General features: G+C 47.2%; 1 protein-coding gene across 5 annotated transcripts in view; it reads right to left on the bottom strand.

Moving 5' to 3' along the window:
- The window catches only part of LOC115124740 (receptor-type tyrosine-protein phosphatase F), a 460,456-nt gene that overhangs the window by 231,112 nt on the left and 211,985 nt on the right, over window positions 1-17,359 (bottom strand). For all 5 annotated transcript variants that reach the window (XM_065013771.1, XM_065013769.1, XM_065013773.1 and 2 more), the window contains one exon: window positions 5,178-5,323. In XM_065013771.1, coding sequence (XP_064869843.1) covers window positions 5,178-5,323 — 146 coding nt within the window. The remainder of the gene's footprint in view (window positions 1-5,177; window positions 5,324-17,359) is intronic.

Below are 17,359 nucleotides of genomic sequence, written 5' to 3'. Positions count from 1 at the left end.
GTGAAGATGGTGGATAGTGGTGGATAGTGGTGGAGATGGTGGATAGTGGTGGAGATGGTGGTTGGTAGAGATGGTGGAGATGGTGGATAGTGGTGGAGAGAGATGGTGGATAGTGGTGGAGATGGTGGTTGGTAGAGATGGTGGAGATGGTGGATAGTGGTGGAGATGGTGGTTGGTAGAGATGGTGGAGATGGTGGATAGTGGTGGAGATGGTGGTTGGTAGAGATGGTGGAGATGGTGGATAGTGGTGGAGATGGTGGATAGTGGTGGATAGTGGTGGAGATGGTGGTTGGTAGAGATGGTTGATGGTGGTGGAGATGGTGGTTGGTAGAGATGGTGGAGATGGTGGATAGTGGTGGAGATGGTGGTTGGTAGAGATGGTTGATAGTGGTGGAGATGGTGGTTGGTAGAGATGGTGGATAGTGGTGGATAGTGGTGGAGATGGTGGTTGGTAGAGATGGTGGAGATGGTGGATAGTGGTGGAGATGGTGGATAGTGGTGGAGATGATGGTTGGTAGAGATTGTTGATGGTGGTGGAGATGGTGGTTGGTAGAGATGGTGGAGATGGTGGATAGTGGTGGAGATGGTGGTTGGTAGAGATGGTGGATAGTGGTGGAGATGGTGGTTGGTAGAGATGGTGGAGATGGTGAATAGTGGTGGAGATGGTGGTGGTAGAGATGGTTGATGAATAGTGGAGATGGTGGTTGGTAGAGATGGTGGATAGTGGTGATAGTGGTGGAGATGGTGGTTGGTAGAGATGGTGGATAGTGGTGGAGATGGTGGGGTAGAGATGGTGGTGGATAGTGGTGGAGATGGTGGTTGGTAGAGATGGTGGATAGTGGTGGAGATGGTGGTTGGTAGAGATGGTGGATAGTGGTGGAGATGGTGGTTGGTAGAGATGGTGGATAGTGGTGGAGATGGTGGTTGGTAGAGATGGTGGTTGGTAGAGATGGTGGAGATGGTGGATAGTGGTGGAGATGGTGGTTGGTAGAGATGGTGGATAGTGGTGGAGATGGTGGTAGAGATGGTGGATAGTGGTGGAGATGGTGGTTGGTAGAGATGGTGGATAGTGGTGGAGATGGTGGTTGGTAGAGATGTTGGATAGTGGTGGATAGTGGTGGAGATGGTGAGTTGGTAGAGATGGTTGATGGTGGAGATGGTGGTTGGGGAGATGGAGGATGGTGGTGGAGATGGTGGATGGTGGTGGAGATGGTGGTTGGTAGAGATGGTTGATGGTGGAGATGGTGGTTGGGGGAGATGGAGGATGGTGGTGGAGATGGTGGATGGTGGTGGAGATGGTGTAGATGGTGTATGGTAGAGATGGTGGAGACGGTAGAGATGGTGGAATGTAGAGATGGTGGATGGTGGAGATGGTGGAGACGGTAAATGATTGTGGATGGTAGAGATAGTGGTGGAAGTGGTAGAGATGGTGGATGGTAGAGATAGTGGTGGAAGTGGTTGAGATGGTGGAGACGGTGGATGGTGGTTGAGATGGTGGAGACGGTGGATGGTGGAGATGGTGGATGGTGGAGATGGTGGATAGTGGTGGTTGGTGGATGGTAGAGATGGTTGAGATGGTGGATGATGGAGGATGGTGGAGATGGTGGTGGAGACGGTGGAGATGGTGGATGGTAGAGATGGTGGATGGTTGAGATGGTGGAGACGGTGGATGGTAGAGATGGTGGATAGTGGTGGAGATGGTGGAGGTGGTTGAGATGGTGGATGGTTGAGATGGTGGATGATGGAGGATGGTGGAGATGGTTGATGGTGGAGATGGTGGTTGGTGGAGATGGTGGTGATGGTGGATGGTGGTGGAGACGGTGGAGATGGTGGATGGTGGTGGAGACGGTGGAGATGGTGGATGTTAGAGATGGTGGATGGTGATGGATGGTGGATATGGTGGATGGTGGATATGGTGGATGGTGTGGATGGTGGAGATGGTGGATGGTAGAGATGGAGAGATGGTGGATGGTGGATGTTAGAGATGGTGGATGGTGGTGGAGACTGTGGAGATGGTGGATGGTGGATGTTAGAGATGGTGGATGGTGGATGGTAGAGATGGTGGATGGTAGAGATGGTGGAGATGGTGGATGGTAGAGACGGTGGATGTTAGAGATGGTGTAGATGGTGGTGGAGATGGTGGATGGTGGAGACGGTGGATGGTAGAGATGGTGGAGATGGTGGAAACGGTGGATGGTGGAGGTGGTGGATGTTAGAGATTGTGTAGATTGTGGGGGGTGGTGGAGATGGTGGATAGTGGTGGAGATGGTGGATGGTGGAGACGGTAGAGATGGTGGATGGTGGAGATGGTGGAGATGGTGGATGGTGGAGATGGTGGAGAGATGATTGTGGATGGTAGAGATGGTGGATAGTGGAGATGGTGGATGGTGGAGATGGTGGAGATGGTGGATGATGGAGTGGAGATGGTAAAGATTGTGGATGGTTGAGATGGTGGATGGTGGAGATGGTGGATGGTAGAGATGGTGGATGGTTGAGATAGTGGAGACGGTGGAGATGGTAAATGATTGTGGATGGTAGAGATGGTGGATGGTGGAGATGGTGGATGGTAGAGATGGTGGATGGTGGAGATAGTGGAGACGGTGGAGATGGTAAATGATTGTGGATGGTAGAGATGGTGGATGGTGGAGATGGTGGATGGTAGAGATGGTGGATGGTGGAGATAGTGGTGGAAGTGGTTGAGATGGTGGATGGTGGATGGTGGTGTATGGTGGAGAATGTGGAGGTGGTTGATGGTGGAGACGGTGGATGGTGGTGGAGATGGTGGATGGTGGAGATGGTGGAGAGTGGTGGTTGGTTGAGATGGTGGAGACGGTGGATGGTGGAGATGGTGGATAGTGGTGGTTGGTGGATGGTAGAGATGGTTGAGATGGTGGATGATGGAGGATGGTGGAGATGGTGGATGGTTGAGATGGTGGATGGAGAGATGGTGGATGGTTGAGATGGTGGAGACGGTGGATGGTAGAGATGGTGGATAGTGGTTGAGATGGTGGATGGTTGAGATGGTGGATGATGGAGGATGGTGGAGATGGTTGATGGTGGAGATGGTGGTTGGTGGAGATGGTGGATGGTGGAGACGGTAGAGATGGTGGAGATGGTAAATGATTGTGGATGGTAGAGACGGTGGATGGTGGAGACGGTGGATGGTGGAGACGGTGGAGATGGTGGATGGTGGAGATGGTGGAGACGGTGGAGATGGTAAATGATTGTGGATGGTAGAGATGGTGGATGGTGGAGATGGTGGATGGTAGAGATGGTGGATGGTGGAGATAGTGGTGGAAGTGGTTGAGATGGTGGATGGTGGATGGTGGTGGATGGTGGAGATGGTGGAGGTGGTTGATGGTGGATGGTGGATGTGGTGAGGTGGAGATGGTGGATGTTAGAGATGGTGGATGGTGGATTGTGGTGGAGATGGTGGAGGTGGTTGAGATGGTGGATGGTTGAGATGGTGGATGATGGAGGATGGTGGAGATGGTTGGTGGAGATGGTGGAGATGGTGGATGGTGGTGGAGACGGTGGAGATGGTGGATGTTAGAGATGGTGGATGGTGGATGGTAGAGATGGTGGATGGTGGTGAGACGGTGGAGATGGTGGATGTTAGAGATGGTGGATGGTGATGGATGGTGGATATGGTGGATGGTGGATATGGTGGATGGTAGAGATGGTGGATGGTGGATGTTAGAGATGGTGGATGGTGGTGGAGACTGTGGAGATGGTGGATGTTAGAGATGGTGGATGGTGGATATGGTGGATGGTGGATATGGTGGATGGTAGAGATGGTGGATGGTAGAGACGGTGGATGTTAGAGATGGTGTAGATGGTGGTGGAGATGGTGGATGGTAGAGATGGTGGAGATGGTGGAAACGGTGGATGGTGGAGACGGTGGATGGTGGAGACGGTGGAGATGGTGGATGGTAGAGATGGTGGATGGTTGAGATGGTGGAGATGGTGGATGGTAGAGATGGTGGATAGTGGAGACGGTGGATGGTGGAGACGGTGGATGGTGGAGACGGTGGAGATGGTGGATGGTGAGAGAGTGTGTGTGTGTGTCTGGAGAGAGAGTGTGTGTGTCTGGTGAGTGTGTGTGTGTGTCTGTGTGTGTCTGGTGAGAGTGTGTGTGTGTGTGTCTGGTGAGAGAGTGTGTGTGTGTGTGTCTGGTGAGTGTGTGTGTGTCTGGTGAGAGAGTGTGTGTGTGTGTGTCTGGTGAGTGTGTGTGTGTGTCTGTGTGTGTCTGGTGAGAGAGTGTGTGTGTGTGTGTGTGTCTGGTGAGAGAGTGTGTGTGTGTGTGTGTGTCTGTTTAGTGAGTGTGTGTGTGTATGTGTGTGTCTGGTGAGTGTGTGTGTGTGTGTGTGTGTGTGTGTGTGTGTGTGTGTGTGTGTGTGTGTGTGTGTGTGTGTGTGTGTCTGGTGAGAGAGTATGTGTGTCTGGTGAGAGAGTGTGTGTGTGTGTGTGTGTGTGTGTGTGTGTGTGTGTGTGTGTGTGTACTTTCATGCTGTGTGTGTGCATGTGTGTCTCCCTATATCCATCCCTGTCTCCCTGTCTGTCTCCCTGCCTGTCTCCCTGTCTGTCTCCCTGCCTGTCTCCCTGCCTGTCTCCTTGTCTGTGTCCCTGCCTGTCTCCTTGTCTGTCTCCATGTCTGTCTCCCTGCCTGTCTCCATGTCTGTCTCCATGTCTGTCTCCCTGCCTGTCTCCGTGTCTGTCTCCCTGTACTATGTGTGATTCTCCATGCGTACCTCCTTGTCTGTGTCCCTGCCTGTCTCCTTGTCTGTCTCCATGTCTGTCTCCCTGCCTGTCTCCATGTCTGTCTCCCTGCCTGTCTCCGTGTCTGTCTCCCTGTACTATGTGTGATTCTCCATGCGTACCTCCTTGTCTGTGTCCCTGCCTGTCTCCATGTCTGTCTCCATGTCTGTCTCCCTGCCTGTCTCCATGTCTGTCTCCATGTCTGTCTCCCTGCCTGTCTCCATGTCTGTCTCCCTGTCTGTGTCCCTGCCTGTCTCCTTCTCTGTCTCCTTGTCTGTGTCCCTGCCTGTCTCCTTGTCTGTGTCCCTGCCTGTCTCCTTGTCTGTGTCCCTGCCTGTCTCCTTGTCTGTCTCCTTGTCTGTGTCCCTGCCTGTCTCCATGTCTGTCTCCCTGTACTAAGTGTGATTCTCCATGCGTACCTCAAAGCGCTGGGAACTGACTTTCTTGCCCTTCTTCATCCAAGTGATCCTGGGTTTGGGGTCTCCTGTGGCCTGGCACACGAAGGATGCTACACCACCCGATATACCCGTCTGGTCCTCGGGAGACTTGACGAAACTTGGTAAGCCTGAGGGAGAGATGGACATATCGTATCACTTCTACAGTACAGTGTAGGGGAGGGGAGGGGAGGGGAGATGGACATATCGTATTACTTCTACAATACAGTGTAGGGGAGGGGAGGTGGCGGGAGGGAGGGAGAGAGAGAAAGAGAAATGGTGGGAGGGAGAGAGAGAGAGAAAGAGAAATGGTGGGAGGGAGAGAGAGAGAGAGATGGCGGGAGGGAGAGAAGGCGGGAGGGGAGAGGGAGAGATATTGAGAGAGATGGCGGGAGAGAGAGAGAGAGGGGGAGAGAGAGAGAAAGAGAGGGGGAGAGAGAGAGAGAGTGATAAAGGGAGAGGGGGGAGAGAGTGAGAGAGAAATATAAAGAGAGAGATGGAGGTGTAGAGAAAGACAAATGGGGAGAGTGAGAAAGAGAGCCAGAGGGAGAGAGAAACAATTAGAGATGTGTAGATATGAAGACCAGTGTGTATAGGAGGAAAATATATGAAAGAAACACAGGTGGTTGGAAGGTGTAGCTTCCCTTTCTCTGTGTTTATCTAGTCCAACACACCCACACGGCCAAACTCTGACCCTTCACACTACCACATCCACCAGCCAATCCCAGCTTACAATTACAGGACATTTACTTCCTGACTCTCCCCACAGACAGAATAGAACAGCTTTTCATTGGCCCTTCCTGTCTGTTCCCTCACAGGTTCCTCTACGGGATGACAGCAGCAGAAAGATTGGATGAAGAAGAAACACGACTAATGCCCTGTGGATGTTCCCCACCTTGTGTGTGTGTGTGTGGTGTGTGTGTGTGGTGTGTGTGTGTGTGTGTGTGTGTGTGTGTGTGTGGTGTGTGTGTGTGTTGTGTGTGTGTGTGTGTGTGTCTGAGTGTGTGTGTGTGTGTGTGTGTGTGTGTGGTGGTGTGGTGTGGTGTGGTGTGTGTGTGTGTGTGTGTGGTGTGTGTGTGTGTGTGTGTGTGTGTGTGTGTGTGTACACGAGAGTTCAAAGCCTTCCAGACCTGATTAGCATCATTCTGACTTCCAAGAGAATCGCTGTCTGGAAACATGTGTCTGTCCACAACATCCCTATTAAAGGGTTTTCATGTAGAAGCTGGGAGCTGCTGACTGCTCTTAGGAACCAGGAACAATTAAACACATAGTAATAAGAGACTCGGGGAAGCACAGGGGAAGAAGAGGAACCACACACACACACACCACACACACACACACACACCACACCACACACACCACACCACACCACACACACACCACACCACACCACACACACACACACCACACACACACACACACACACACCACACACACACACACACACACACACACACACCACACACACCACACACACACACACACACACACACACACCACACACACACCACACACACACACACACACACACCACACCACACACACACACACACCACACCACACACACACCACACACCACCACACACACACACACACACACACACACACACACACACACACACACACCACACCACACCACACACACACACACACAGAGAGAGAGTGTCTGACCATTCAGAGATGAGACTGCCTCTTTGACCTCTGACCATTCAGAGATGAGACTGCCTCTTTGACCTCTGACCTTCAGCTATGGGACACTGCCTCTTTGACCTCTGACCTTCAGCTATGAGACACTGCCTCTTTGACCTCTGACCTTCAGCTATGAGACACTGCCTCTTTGACCTCTGACCTTCAGCTATGAGACACTGCCTTCGACAACGTCCGGTCCGTCCTTGATTCACGCCGGTACTTGTTAGATCTCACACACACACACACACACACACACACACACACAAAACATCCACCATGACCTTTGTTGGTTGTGTATTTCTTTAAATATATGAAATATATTAAGTCAAGTTTTCCCCAGCATACAGGCAGACAGTATGTGTTATTCAGGCAGACATACAGGCAGACAGTATGTGTTATACAGGCAGACAGTATGTGTTATACAGGCAGACAGTATGTGTTATTCAGGCAGACAGTATGTGTTATACAGGCAGACAGTATGTGTTATACAGGCAGACAGTATGTGTTATTCAGGCAGACAGTATGTGTTATTCAGGCAGACAGTATGTGTTATTCAGGCAGACAGTATGTGTTATTCAGGCAGACAGTATGTGTTATTCAGGCAGACGGTATGTGTTATTCAGGCAGACGGTATGTGTTATTCAGGCAGACAGTATGTGTTATTCAGGCAGACAGTATGTGTTATACAGGCAGACAGTATGTGTTATTCAGGCAGACAGTATGTGTTATACAGGCAGACAGTGGATGATACCCAGTTGGTGTCTTTGTCAGACATTTTATATGAGAAGGAAATCCAGACATTCTTGTCCCATTTCCTGTCTGTCAGACGACATGCCACCATGATCACACGAAAAACAATAGAAGTAAGATACAACCACACAGACACAATATATTCAGTTTGTGTATGTTATTTTACAGCTAGCTAGCCAGGGCCAGTTCTTTGGGTGGGCTTAGGGGCGCTTAGGGGCGCTTAGGGGCGGCCTGGCCTGCGCTACCGTACCTCCTTGCATGTCCAAATAAAATATGTAAATTATGATAATTTATTTGACCGAGACGCAAGCCGACAGAAAGACACGGCAATCTCAAATAAAGCAATAAAGCATCTGAGCAAACAAAACAGCGCCCCCTCTGTCTCAGTATGGATAGCCCATGTATCTGATGCTGTGTGGCCATAAATAGTATGGCATGTCATACTCTTTTTTGGCCACACAGCATCAGATACATGGGCTACATATAGTAAGACAGAGGGGGCGCTGTTTTCTTTCGCTCGGATGCTTTCTCTGGTGAATTGAAGGAAAGGTGGGTGCAAACAGGACATATTGGGACAAACGTGCCAAGTTTTTTAAACACTAAAAAAAACAAGTGATTTGTTCAACAATCCAATGAAAAAATCATGACTAGTTGTGTTCATGACACATTAAAATTTGAATACATTTTTACAGTGAAATGACATGTCTTTATAAAAACCCACATTAAAAACGCTAAAGCACATGATTTAGTTTGTTTTACTACTCTGCCATTTTAAAGTCACGCCCCCGTCCTTTTATGCAAATTATACTTCATTACGTAATCAACAATTACAAGCATTTCGCTACACCCGCAATAACATCTGCTAAATATGTGTATGTGACTAATATACATTTTATTTGATTTGTGAATGAAGAACAGAGATGCACATTCTTTTGTATTCGTATATTCTAATTATAATCTCTACATGGTATGTACTCTCTATCAGACCACCAAATCCAAGCAGTCTTATCAGTCTACTCTGACCTACTTGAGAGAACACAGTGTAATTTACAATGACAAGAGGACCAAGACGAATGGATGCACACGCTGTGTTGGCGCTGCTACACGATATGAAGGAAAACCACTCAGATGGAAGAAATGAATCATGACATCTCTGATGATTCTGAGCCTCATCCTGAACCTTCACCTCTGAGGCCTGAGAGCAAAAATACATAACGGTGTGGACTGAGCAGTTGCCCGCGCCAACCACCAAATGAAACGGTGAGACGGGAGAGAGGAAGGGACGGCACCGTCTGGATAGACAATACTACGGGACGATATTCAGCAGGAAATGACATCACAGAGAGCAGGCCCTACATCTCAAGCAACAAAAAAACTACATCACAAGCTGACAATAATGTACAATTTTTTACTGCTGTCATAGCAACACTTATATTCATTCATTCAAATCCAATTTTATTTGTCACATACACGTGTTTAGTAGATGTTATTGCGGGTGTAACGAAATGCTTGTGTTTCTAGCTCCAACAGAGCAGTAGTATCTAACAAGTAATATCTAACAACACACACGATCTAAAGTGGAGGAACGGAATTAAAGAATAAATAAATATGTGGACGAGCGATGTCAGAGGGGGATAAAAAGTATATACATATGAGATGAGTAATATGTAAACATTAAAACACGTAAACATTATAATGCCATTATTGCTTTTTGTGGCAAAGAAACCATACTGAAGGACACTCTTACACTCCTCCAGGCTGTGTCAGGGCTATTTGATCAAGAAGGAGAGTGATGGAGTGCTGAATCAGATCACTTGGTCTCCACAATCATCTGACCTCAACCCAATTGAGATGGTTTGGGATGAGTTGGACCGCAGAGTGAAAGTAAAAGCAGCCAACAAGTGCTCAGCATATGTGGGAACTCCTTCAAGACTGATGGAAAAGCATTCCAGGTGACAAAGTCGAGACAACGTCCGAAGCTGGTTGAGAGAATGCCAAGAGTGTGCAAAGCTTTCACTTTTTTGGTTACTACATGATTCCATATGTGTTATTTCAGGTGTAATTAACTCTAATGAACTTATCCTCTGCAGCAGAGGTAACTCTGGGTCTTCCTTTTCCTGTGACGGTCCTCATGAGAGCCAGTTTCATCATAGTGCTTGATGGTTTTTGCGACTGCACTTGAACTTTCAAAGTGCTTGACATTTTCCAGATTGACTGACCTTCATGTCTTAATTAAAGTAATGATGGACTGTTGTTTCTCTTTGCTTATTTGAGCCATAATATGGACTTGGTCTTTTACCAAATAGGGCTATCTTCTGTATACCACCCCTACCTTGTCACAACACAACTGATTGGCTCAAACGCATTAAGAAGGAAAGAAATTCCACAAATTCACTTTGAACAAGCCATTTCAGGTGACTATGAAATGCATTCCAGGTGACTACCTCATGAAGCTGGTTGAGATAATGCCAACAGTGTGCAAAGTTGTCATCAAGGCAAAGGGTGGATATTTTGAAGAATCTCGCATATAAAATATTTTGATTTGTTTATCACTTTTTCGGTGACTATATGACTCAAATCAAATCTAATCAAATCAAATTGTATTTGTCACATGCAATGTTTGTAAATGCGAGTAAATGTAAACAAACACAATAGCCACAAAACATGGTTAAAACTATCTTGTTGATATCATGGATAGTCAGTCCTTGCATCCATAGTTGTCTGTGAATTTGAGAGTGGTTCCACAGCCCCATCACTCAGCTGTTTACTGGAAACAGGGGCGGGGTCTTTGTTATTGTGTCAACTGTTGATTGGCGCTTTAAGCCTAGAGAGCCTTTTGTTCCTAACCAAACAACCCCTGAGGTGTCAGAACAGGACAGAACAGGTGACTAGGAACACCTGTAAACACAATGATTAACCCCTGACCTATCCCAGCATGCCTCAGCAGCCCCACAGGGGGATAAGGACGGTTAGGGTACAGGGGTGCCTTGGTGAGGAATGAAACCCATTGACATTGACATTCTAGAACAGTCCATTCTACTTTCGCATTCTAGAACAGTCCATTCTACTTTCACATTCTAGAACAGCCCATTCTACTTTCACAGTCTAGAACAGTCCACTCTACTTTCACATTCTAGAACAGTCCACTTTCACATTTACTGGTTTACAGTGTGTTGGCTGGTACAGAGTTGATTTGGCTGGTTTACAGTTTGTTGGCTGGTTTACAGTTTGTTGGCTGGTTTACAGTTTGTTGGCTGGTTTACAGTGTGTTGGCTGGTTTACAGTGTGTTGGCTGGTGTAGAGTTGATTTGGCTGGTTTACAGTTTGTTGGCTGGTTTACAGTTTGTTGGCTGGTTTACAGTTTGTTAGCTGGTTTACAGTGTGTTGGCTGGTTTACAGTTTGTTGGCTGGTTTACAGTATGTTGGCTGGTTTACAGTGTGTTGGCTGGTTTACAGTGTGTTGGCTGGTATAGAGTTGATTTGGCTGGTTTACAGTTTGTTGGCTGGTTTACAGTTTGTTGGCTGGTTTACAGTATGTTGGCTGGTTTACAGTTTGTTGGCTGGTTTACAGTGTGTTGGCTGGTTTACAGTTTGTTGGCTGGTTTACAGTTTGTTGGCTGGTTTACAGTTTGTTGGCTGGTTTACAGTGTGTTGGCTGGTTTACCGTTTGTTGGCTGGTATAGAGTTGATTTGGCTGGTTTACAGTGTGTTGGCTGGTTTACAGTTTGTTGGCTGGTTTACAGTGTGTTGGCTGGTTTACAGTTTGTTGGCTGGTTTACAGTTTGTTGGCTGGTTTACAGTTTGTTGGCTGGTTTACAGTTTGTTGGCTGGTTTACAGTGTGTTGGCTGGTTTACAGTTTGTTGGCTGGTTTACAGTGTGTTGGCTGGTTTACAGTGTGTTGGCTGGTTTACAGTTTGTTGGCTGGTTTACAGTTTGTTGGCTGGTTTACAGTGTGTTGGCTGGTTTACAGTTTGTTTTCTGGTTTACAGTGTGTTGGCTGGTTTACAGTTTGTTGGCTGGTTTACAGTGTGTTGGCTGGTATAGAGTTGATTTGGCTGGTTTACAGTTTGTTGGCTGGTTTACAGTTTGTTGGCTGGTTTACAGTTTGTTGGCTGGTATAGAGTTGATTTGGCTGGTTTACAGTGTGTTGGCTGGTTTACAGTTTGTTGGCTGGTTTACAGTTTGTTGGCTGGTTTACAGTTTGTTGGCTGGTTTACAGTGTGTTGGCTGGTATAGAGTTGATTTGGCTGGTTTACAGTTTGTTGGCTGGTTTACAGTTTGTTGGCTGGTTTACAGTTTGTTGGCTGGTATAGAGTTGATTTGGCTGGTTTACAGTGTGTTGGCTGGTTTACAGTTTGTTGGCTGGTTTACAGTTTGTTGGCTGGTTTACAGTGTGTTAGTTGGTAGTTAAGCTAGTGGTGTCTCATCCTTGTGATTGTAGAAACGGGAAAAACAAATTGAAAGCCACTCTGTCGTTTTGGAGAGTACCAGAGATCGGCAGACGGGAAGCCAAAGTGCTAACCATTCGTTCTTATTAATAATAAATTAGCAGGTTATCATTTTCACTCAACAACACTTAGAGGGAACGTGTTTGATGGCAGCACTGGTGGAATGCTGGTTGTTTTAACGTTTTAATGGGGCACTTCCACTGAGGTGTGTGTGTGCGCATGTGTGTGTGCGCGGTGTGTGTGTGTGTGTGTGTGTGTGTGTGTGCGCGGTGTGTGTGTGTGTGTGTGTGTGTGTGTGTGTGTGTGTGTGAGGCACTTCCACTGAGGTGTGTGCGCATGTGTGTGTGTGTGTGTGTGAGATAATGGGGTATTTCAATTAGGACATTTTAGGACCATTAGCAGGGAGCTTTCCTTGCAATTAATTCACCATAAAGCCCTCTCTGTCTGTGTCTCTCTCTGTCTGTGTCTCTCTCTGTCTGCATCTCTCTGTCTGCATCTCTCTGTCTGTGTCTCTCTGTCTCCGTCTCTCTCTGTCTGTGTCTCTCTCTGTCTGTGTCTCTCTCTATCTGTGTCTCTCTCTGACTCTCTGTCTGTCTCTCTCTCTGTCTGTGTCTGTGTCTCTCTCTGTGTCTCTCTCTGACTCTCTGTCTGTCTCTCTCTCTCTGCATCTCTGTGTCTCTCTGTCTGTCTCTCTCTGTGTCTCTCTCTGACTCTCTGTCTGTGTCTCTCTCTCTCTGTCTGTCTCTCTGTCAATCTGTCTCTCTCTGTCTGTCTCATCTCTGTCTGTCTCTCTCTGTCTGTGTCTCTCTGTCTGTGTCTCTCTCTGTCTGTGTCTCTCTCTGTCTCTGTCTGTCTCTCTGTGTCTCTCTCTGACTCTCTGTCTGTCTCTCTCTCTGTCTGCATCTCTCTGTCTGCATCTCTCTGTCTCCGTCTCTCTCTGTCTGTGTCTCTCTCTGACTCTCTGTCTGTGTCTCTCTCTGTCTCGTCTCTCTGACTCTCTGTCTGTCTCTCTCTCTGTCTGTGTCTCTCTCTGTCTGTGTCTCTCTCTGACTCTCTGTCTGTGTCTCTCTCTGTCTGCGTCTCTCTCTGACTCTCTCCCTGTCTCTCTCTCTCCCTGTGTCTCTCTCTGTCTGTGTCTCTCTCTGTCTCTGTCTGTCTCTCTCTGTCTGTGTCTCTCTGTCTGTGTCTCTCTCTGTCTGTCTCTCTCTGTCTCTCTGTCTCTCTCTCTGTCTGTGTCTCTCTCTGTCTGTGTCTCTCTCTGACTCTCTGTCTGTGTCTCTCTCTGTCTCTCTCTCTCTCTGACTCTCTGTCGGTCTCTCTCTCTGTCTGCATCTCTCTGTCTGTCTCTCTCTGTCTGTGTCTCTCTCTGACTCTCTGTCTGTCTCTCTCTCTGTCTGTGTCTCTCTCTGTCTGTGTCTCTCTCTGTCTGCGTCTCTCTCTGACTCTCTGTCTGTCTCTCTCTCTGTCTGTGTCTCTCTCTGTCTGTGTCTCTCTCTGACTCTCTGTCTGTGTCTCTCTCTGTCTGCGTCTCTCTCTGACTCTCTCCCTGTCTCTCTCTCTCCCTGTGTCTCTCTCTGACTCTCTGTCTGTCTGTCTCTCTCCCTGACTCTCTGTCTGTGTCTCTCTCACTCTCTCTCTCTCAGGTCTTTGCAGACTGTATGTTGGATTCATTAATCGACATCCACGTCATCGGCACACTGGGGAGGGTGGGGGGGGCAGTAGGGTTAAATGCCTTGCTCAGGGGGCAGAACGACAGATTTTTAACCTGTCAGCTCAGAGACGTCAACTGCAGCAGTGTATTTGATCTGTACATGTGCCAGCATCAGCATCCCAAGTGAGTTTGAAAAAAACTAAGTCAGCATCTTAGAAATTGTTTACATGTACAATGTTTATATGTCCGAACTTCCCCAAAATAATATGGTCGCTGTGGTAGAGCGTTGGATCATCAGTAATGTGGAGATGGTCCCCACTTTGCTGCTATAACAGCCTCCACTCTTCTGGGAAGACTTTCCACTAGATATTGGAACATTGCTTCGGGGAATTGCTTCCATTCAGCCACAAGAGCATTAGTGAGGCCGGGCACTGATGTTGAGCAATTAGGCCTGGCTTGCAGTCAGCGTTCCAATTCATCCCAAAGGTGTTCAATGGGGTTGAGGTCAGGGCTCTGTGAAGGCCAGTCAACTTCTTCCACACCGATCTTGACAAACTATTTCTGCATGGACATCGACTTTGTGCACGGGGGCGTTGTCCTGCCCAAACTGTTGCCACAAAGTTGGAAGCACGGATTCGTCTAGAATGTCATTGTATGCTGTAGCGTTAAGATTTTGTTGTTGTTCCTAGACGTTTGCACTAACAGCACTGACAGTTGACCGGGGCAGCTCTAGCAGGACAGAAATGTGACGAACTGACTTGTTGGAAAGGTGGCATCCTCTGAAAGTCACTGGAGTTCTTCAGTACGGGCCATTCTACTTCCAATGTTTGTCTATGGAGATTGCACGGCTGTGTGTTTTCGATTTTATACACCTGTCGTCAGCAATGGGTGTGGCTGAAATAGCCGAATCCACTAATTTGAAGGTGTGTCCACATACTTTTGGACATGTAGGGTACCTTCTCTACACCACAGGCTGGACTCTCCTCCGATGTGTTGAGAGTCTCACCACCATGCCAACACTCATTGACTGAACGGCCAATGCCTTCCAGGGACCCCTCCCCGAAGAAGTCTCCTCCCACTCCCCTAGAACATGGAGAAGGACCGTCGCTTCTGCTGGATTTAGCGGATGATACTATTACCATGGAAACTAAGCGGTAGGTCAAATGGAGAGAAGTGGCCTGTGGTGTTGGGAAGCCCGACCCAGCTCTATGGTGAGAAACATCTCGGTTCCCTGGGTAAAAACCTTGTGCTATCCTGGGGCTCGGTTAGAGGACATTACTAGGATGGTTCCTACCGTTTTACACCAGAACACGGGGGATGTCATTGTTGTAGTCCATGTGGGATCTAATGACATTAGGGTGGCTGGCTCGGGGGATGTCATTGTTGTAGTCCATGACATTAGGGTGGCTGGCTCGGGGGATGTCATTGTTGTAGTCCATGACATTAGGGTGGCTGGCTCGGGAAGAGGACATTACTAGGATGGATCCTATTGTTGTAGTCCATGACATTAGGGTGGCTGGCTCGGGAAGAGCTGAAACTGGATTTTTTTTAAAGAACTGATTGGAACTCTGAAAGACTCCCAACAGAGTGCAATTTTTTTACGGCCTAGTGCCATCACTGTGTCGTAGCAGTGTGTCACGCCCTGGTCGTAATATATTGTGTTTGTCTTCATTTATTTGGTTAGGCCAGGGTGTGACATGGGTTTATTGTGGTGTGTTTTGTCTTGGGGTTTTGTGGGGTGTTGGGTGTGTGGCTTAGTGGGGTTGTCTAGCAAAGTCTATGGCTGTCTGGAGTGGTTCTCAATCAGAGGCAGGTGTGTATCGTTGTCTCTGATTGGGAACCATATTTAGGCAGCCATATTCTTTGAGTGTTTTGTGGGTGATTGTTCCTGTCTTTGTGTTTGCACCAGATAGGGCTGTTTCGGTTTTCACATGTCATTATTTTGTAGTTTCTTCATGTGTTGTTTTTTCCTTCATTAAAATATCATGAATCATCACGCTGCATTTTGGTCCGACTCTCCTTCTCCACAAGAAAGCTGTTACACAGTGAAAGATTCAGTAGGTTGCTGGCACCATACGGCTGGCTACAAGTCTACTGTAACTCTGATTTACTTTGATGGATAACTTTGACACCTCTTGGAAACAGAACGTGCTCGCCAGAGAGAACGTAATCCATCCCAATTACCTTGGTACCTGGACCCTGTCCTCTCATTTCAAGGCTGTGCTGAGACATTGACTTGGACATCATGTCAGGTCATCCCAACAATAAACCATCAGCTTTATCACCATAAGTCTGCAACAGGTAACCCAACAGGTAACACAACAGGTAACCCAACAGGTAACCCTCATAGACTCTTGTTTTAACCCACGTCTTTGCTCCAGACACAGACCCGATGGTTCAGTTCTAGACTATCTTGTACCAATTCAAACCAAAAAGGGGCTACCTACTTTTATTATTTATTTAACCTTTATTTAACTAGGCAAGTCAGTTAAGAACACATTCTTATTTACAATGACGGTCTACCCCGGCCAAACCCTCCCCTAACCCAGACAACGCTGGGCCAATTGTGCGCCGCCCTATGGGACTCCCGATCACAGCCGGTTGTGATACAGCCCGGGATCGAACCAGGGACAGGGACTGTAGTGACACTTCTAGCACTGAGATGCAGTGACTTAGACCACTGCACCACTCAGGAGCCTAAATGATAGTAGCACGCGGATGATATCAGGCTTGTATTAGAGACTCCATCTGACCTGAAATCCCGCAGCGGAGGTCTTGGATTTGTTCATGAAAATGCCAGAAGTTTGATTTCAAAGACAGATTTGATTGGAATTCTAACTTCTCAATCTAACATGGACATTCTGGTCATTTCTGAAACGTGGTTTATTCTTCTGTGCTGGACTCTGATGTCTCTCTGTCTGGTTATAGTGTTTACAGATTGGACAGAATTGACTGAGATGGTCGGGGGGGGGTTCCATATTGACAAAAGGACAATTGAAATGTTTTTTTTGTATCTCTTGCTACCTCAGTCCCGAAGCAGTTTGATTGTCTTGTTCTTAAAGTGGGCCTTGGTCATAATACCCAGCAGACACTCGTAAGGACTGTATCGCTCTGCCTCGGCTCCCAGATGTTCTCTTTAACAGTTGGTTTTTATATTACTACCTATGTATGGTAAATCTGAACTATTCATTTGGGGTGATTTTAATATTGATTGGAAGATGCCAGTGTCAGACACGCCTAAAGATATTTCATTTAAAAAACGTATAAATATTTTTTTAAATGTGTGAACAAGATTTGTATTATTTTGTTATTTTTATTAGTGACCTTGACTGTATCTCTGCTATCCATGAAACTGATTTAAAACTTTAAACTTTTTAGTATAATGTCTACAATATTAATACTAGATAATCATGCCACCTTCAAAACTCGTAGTTAAAGGTAGATCGAATGCCTGGTTCACGTCTGAATTATCCAAAGTCCTTCAAAATGAGAATGTTGTCTGGGTGAAGGTCCGGAGTGGCAATATATTAGGAAACTGAGGAATCACTGTTTAAAGACTCAAATTGAAAGGATGAATCTGATTATTATGTAAACACTCTTTCTGATTGAAAGGGGAATCTTACGGAAC

Source organism: Oncorhynchus nerka, linkage group LG9b (assembly GCF_034236695.1).
Source record: "Oncorhynchus nerka isolate Pitt River linkage group LG9b, Oner_Uvic_2.0, whole genome shotgun sequence".
NCBI lineage: Eukaryota > Metazoa > Chordata > Actinopteri > Salmoniformes > Salmonidae > Oncorhynchus > Oncorhynchus nerka.
This window is presented reverse-complemented; position numbering and strand designations above follow the sequence as displayed.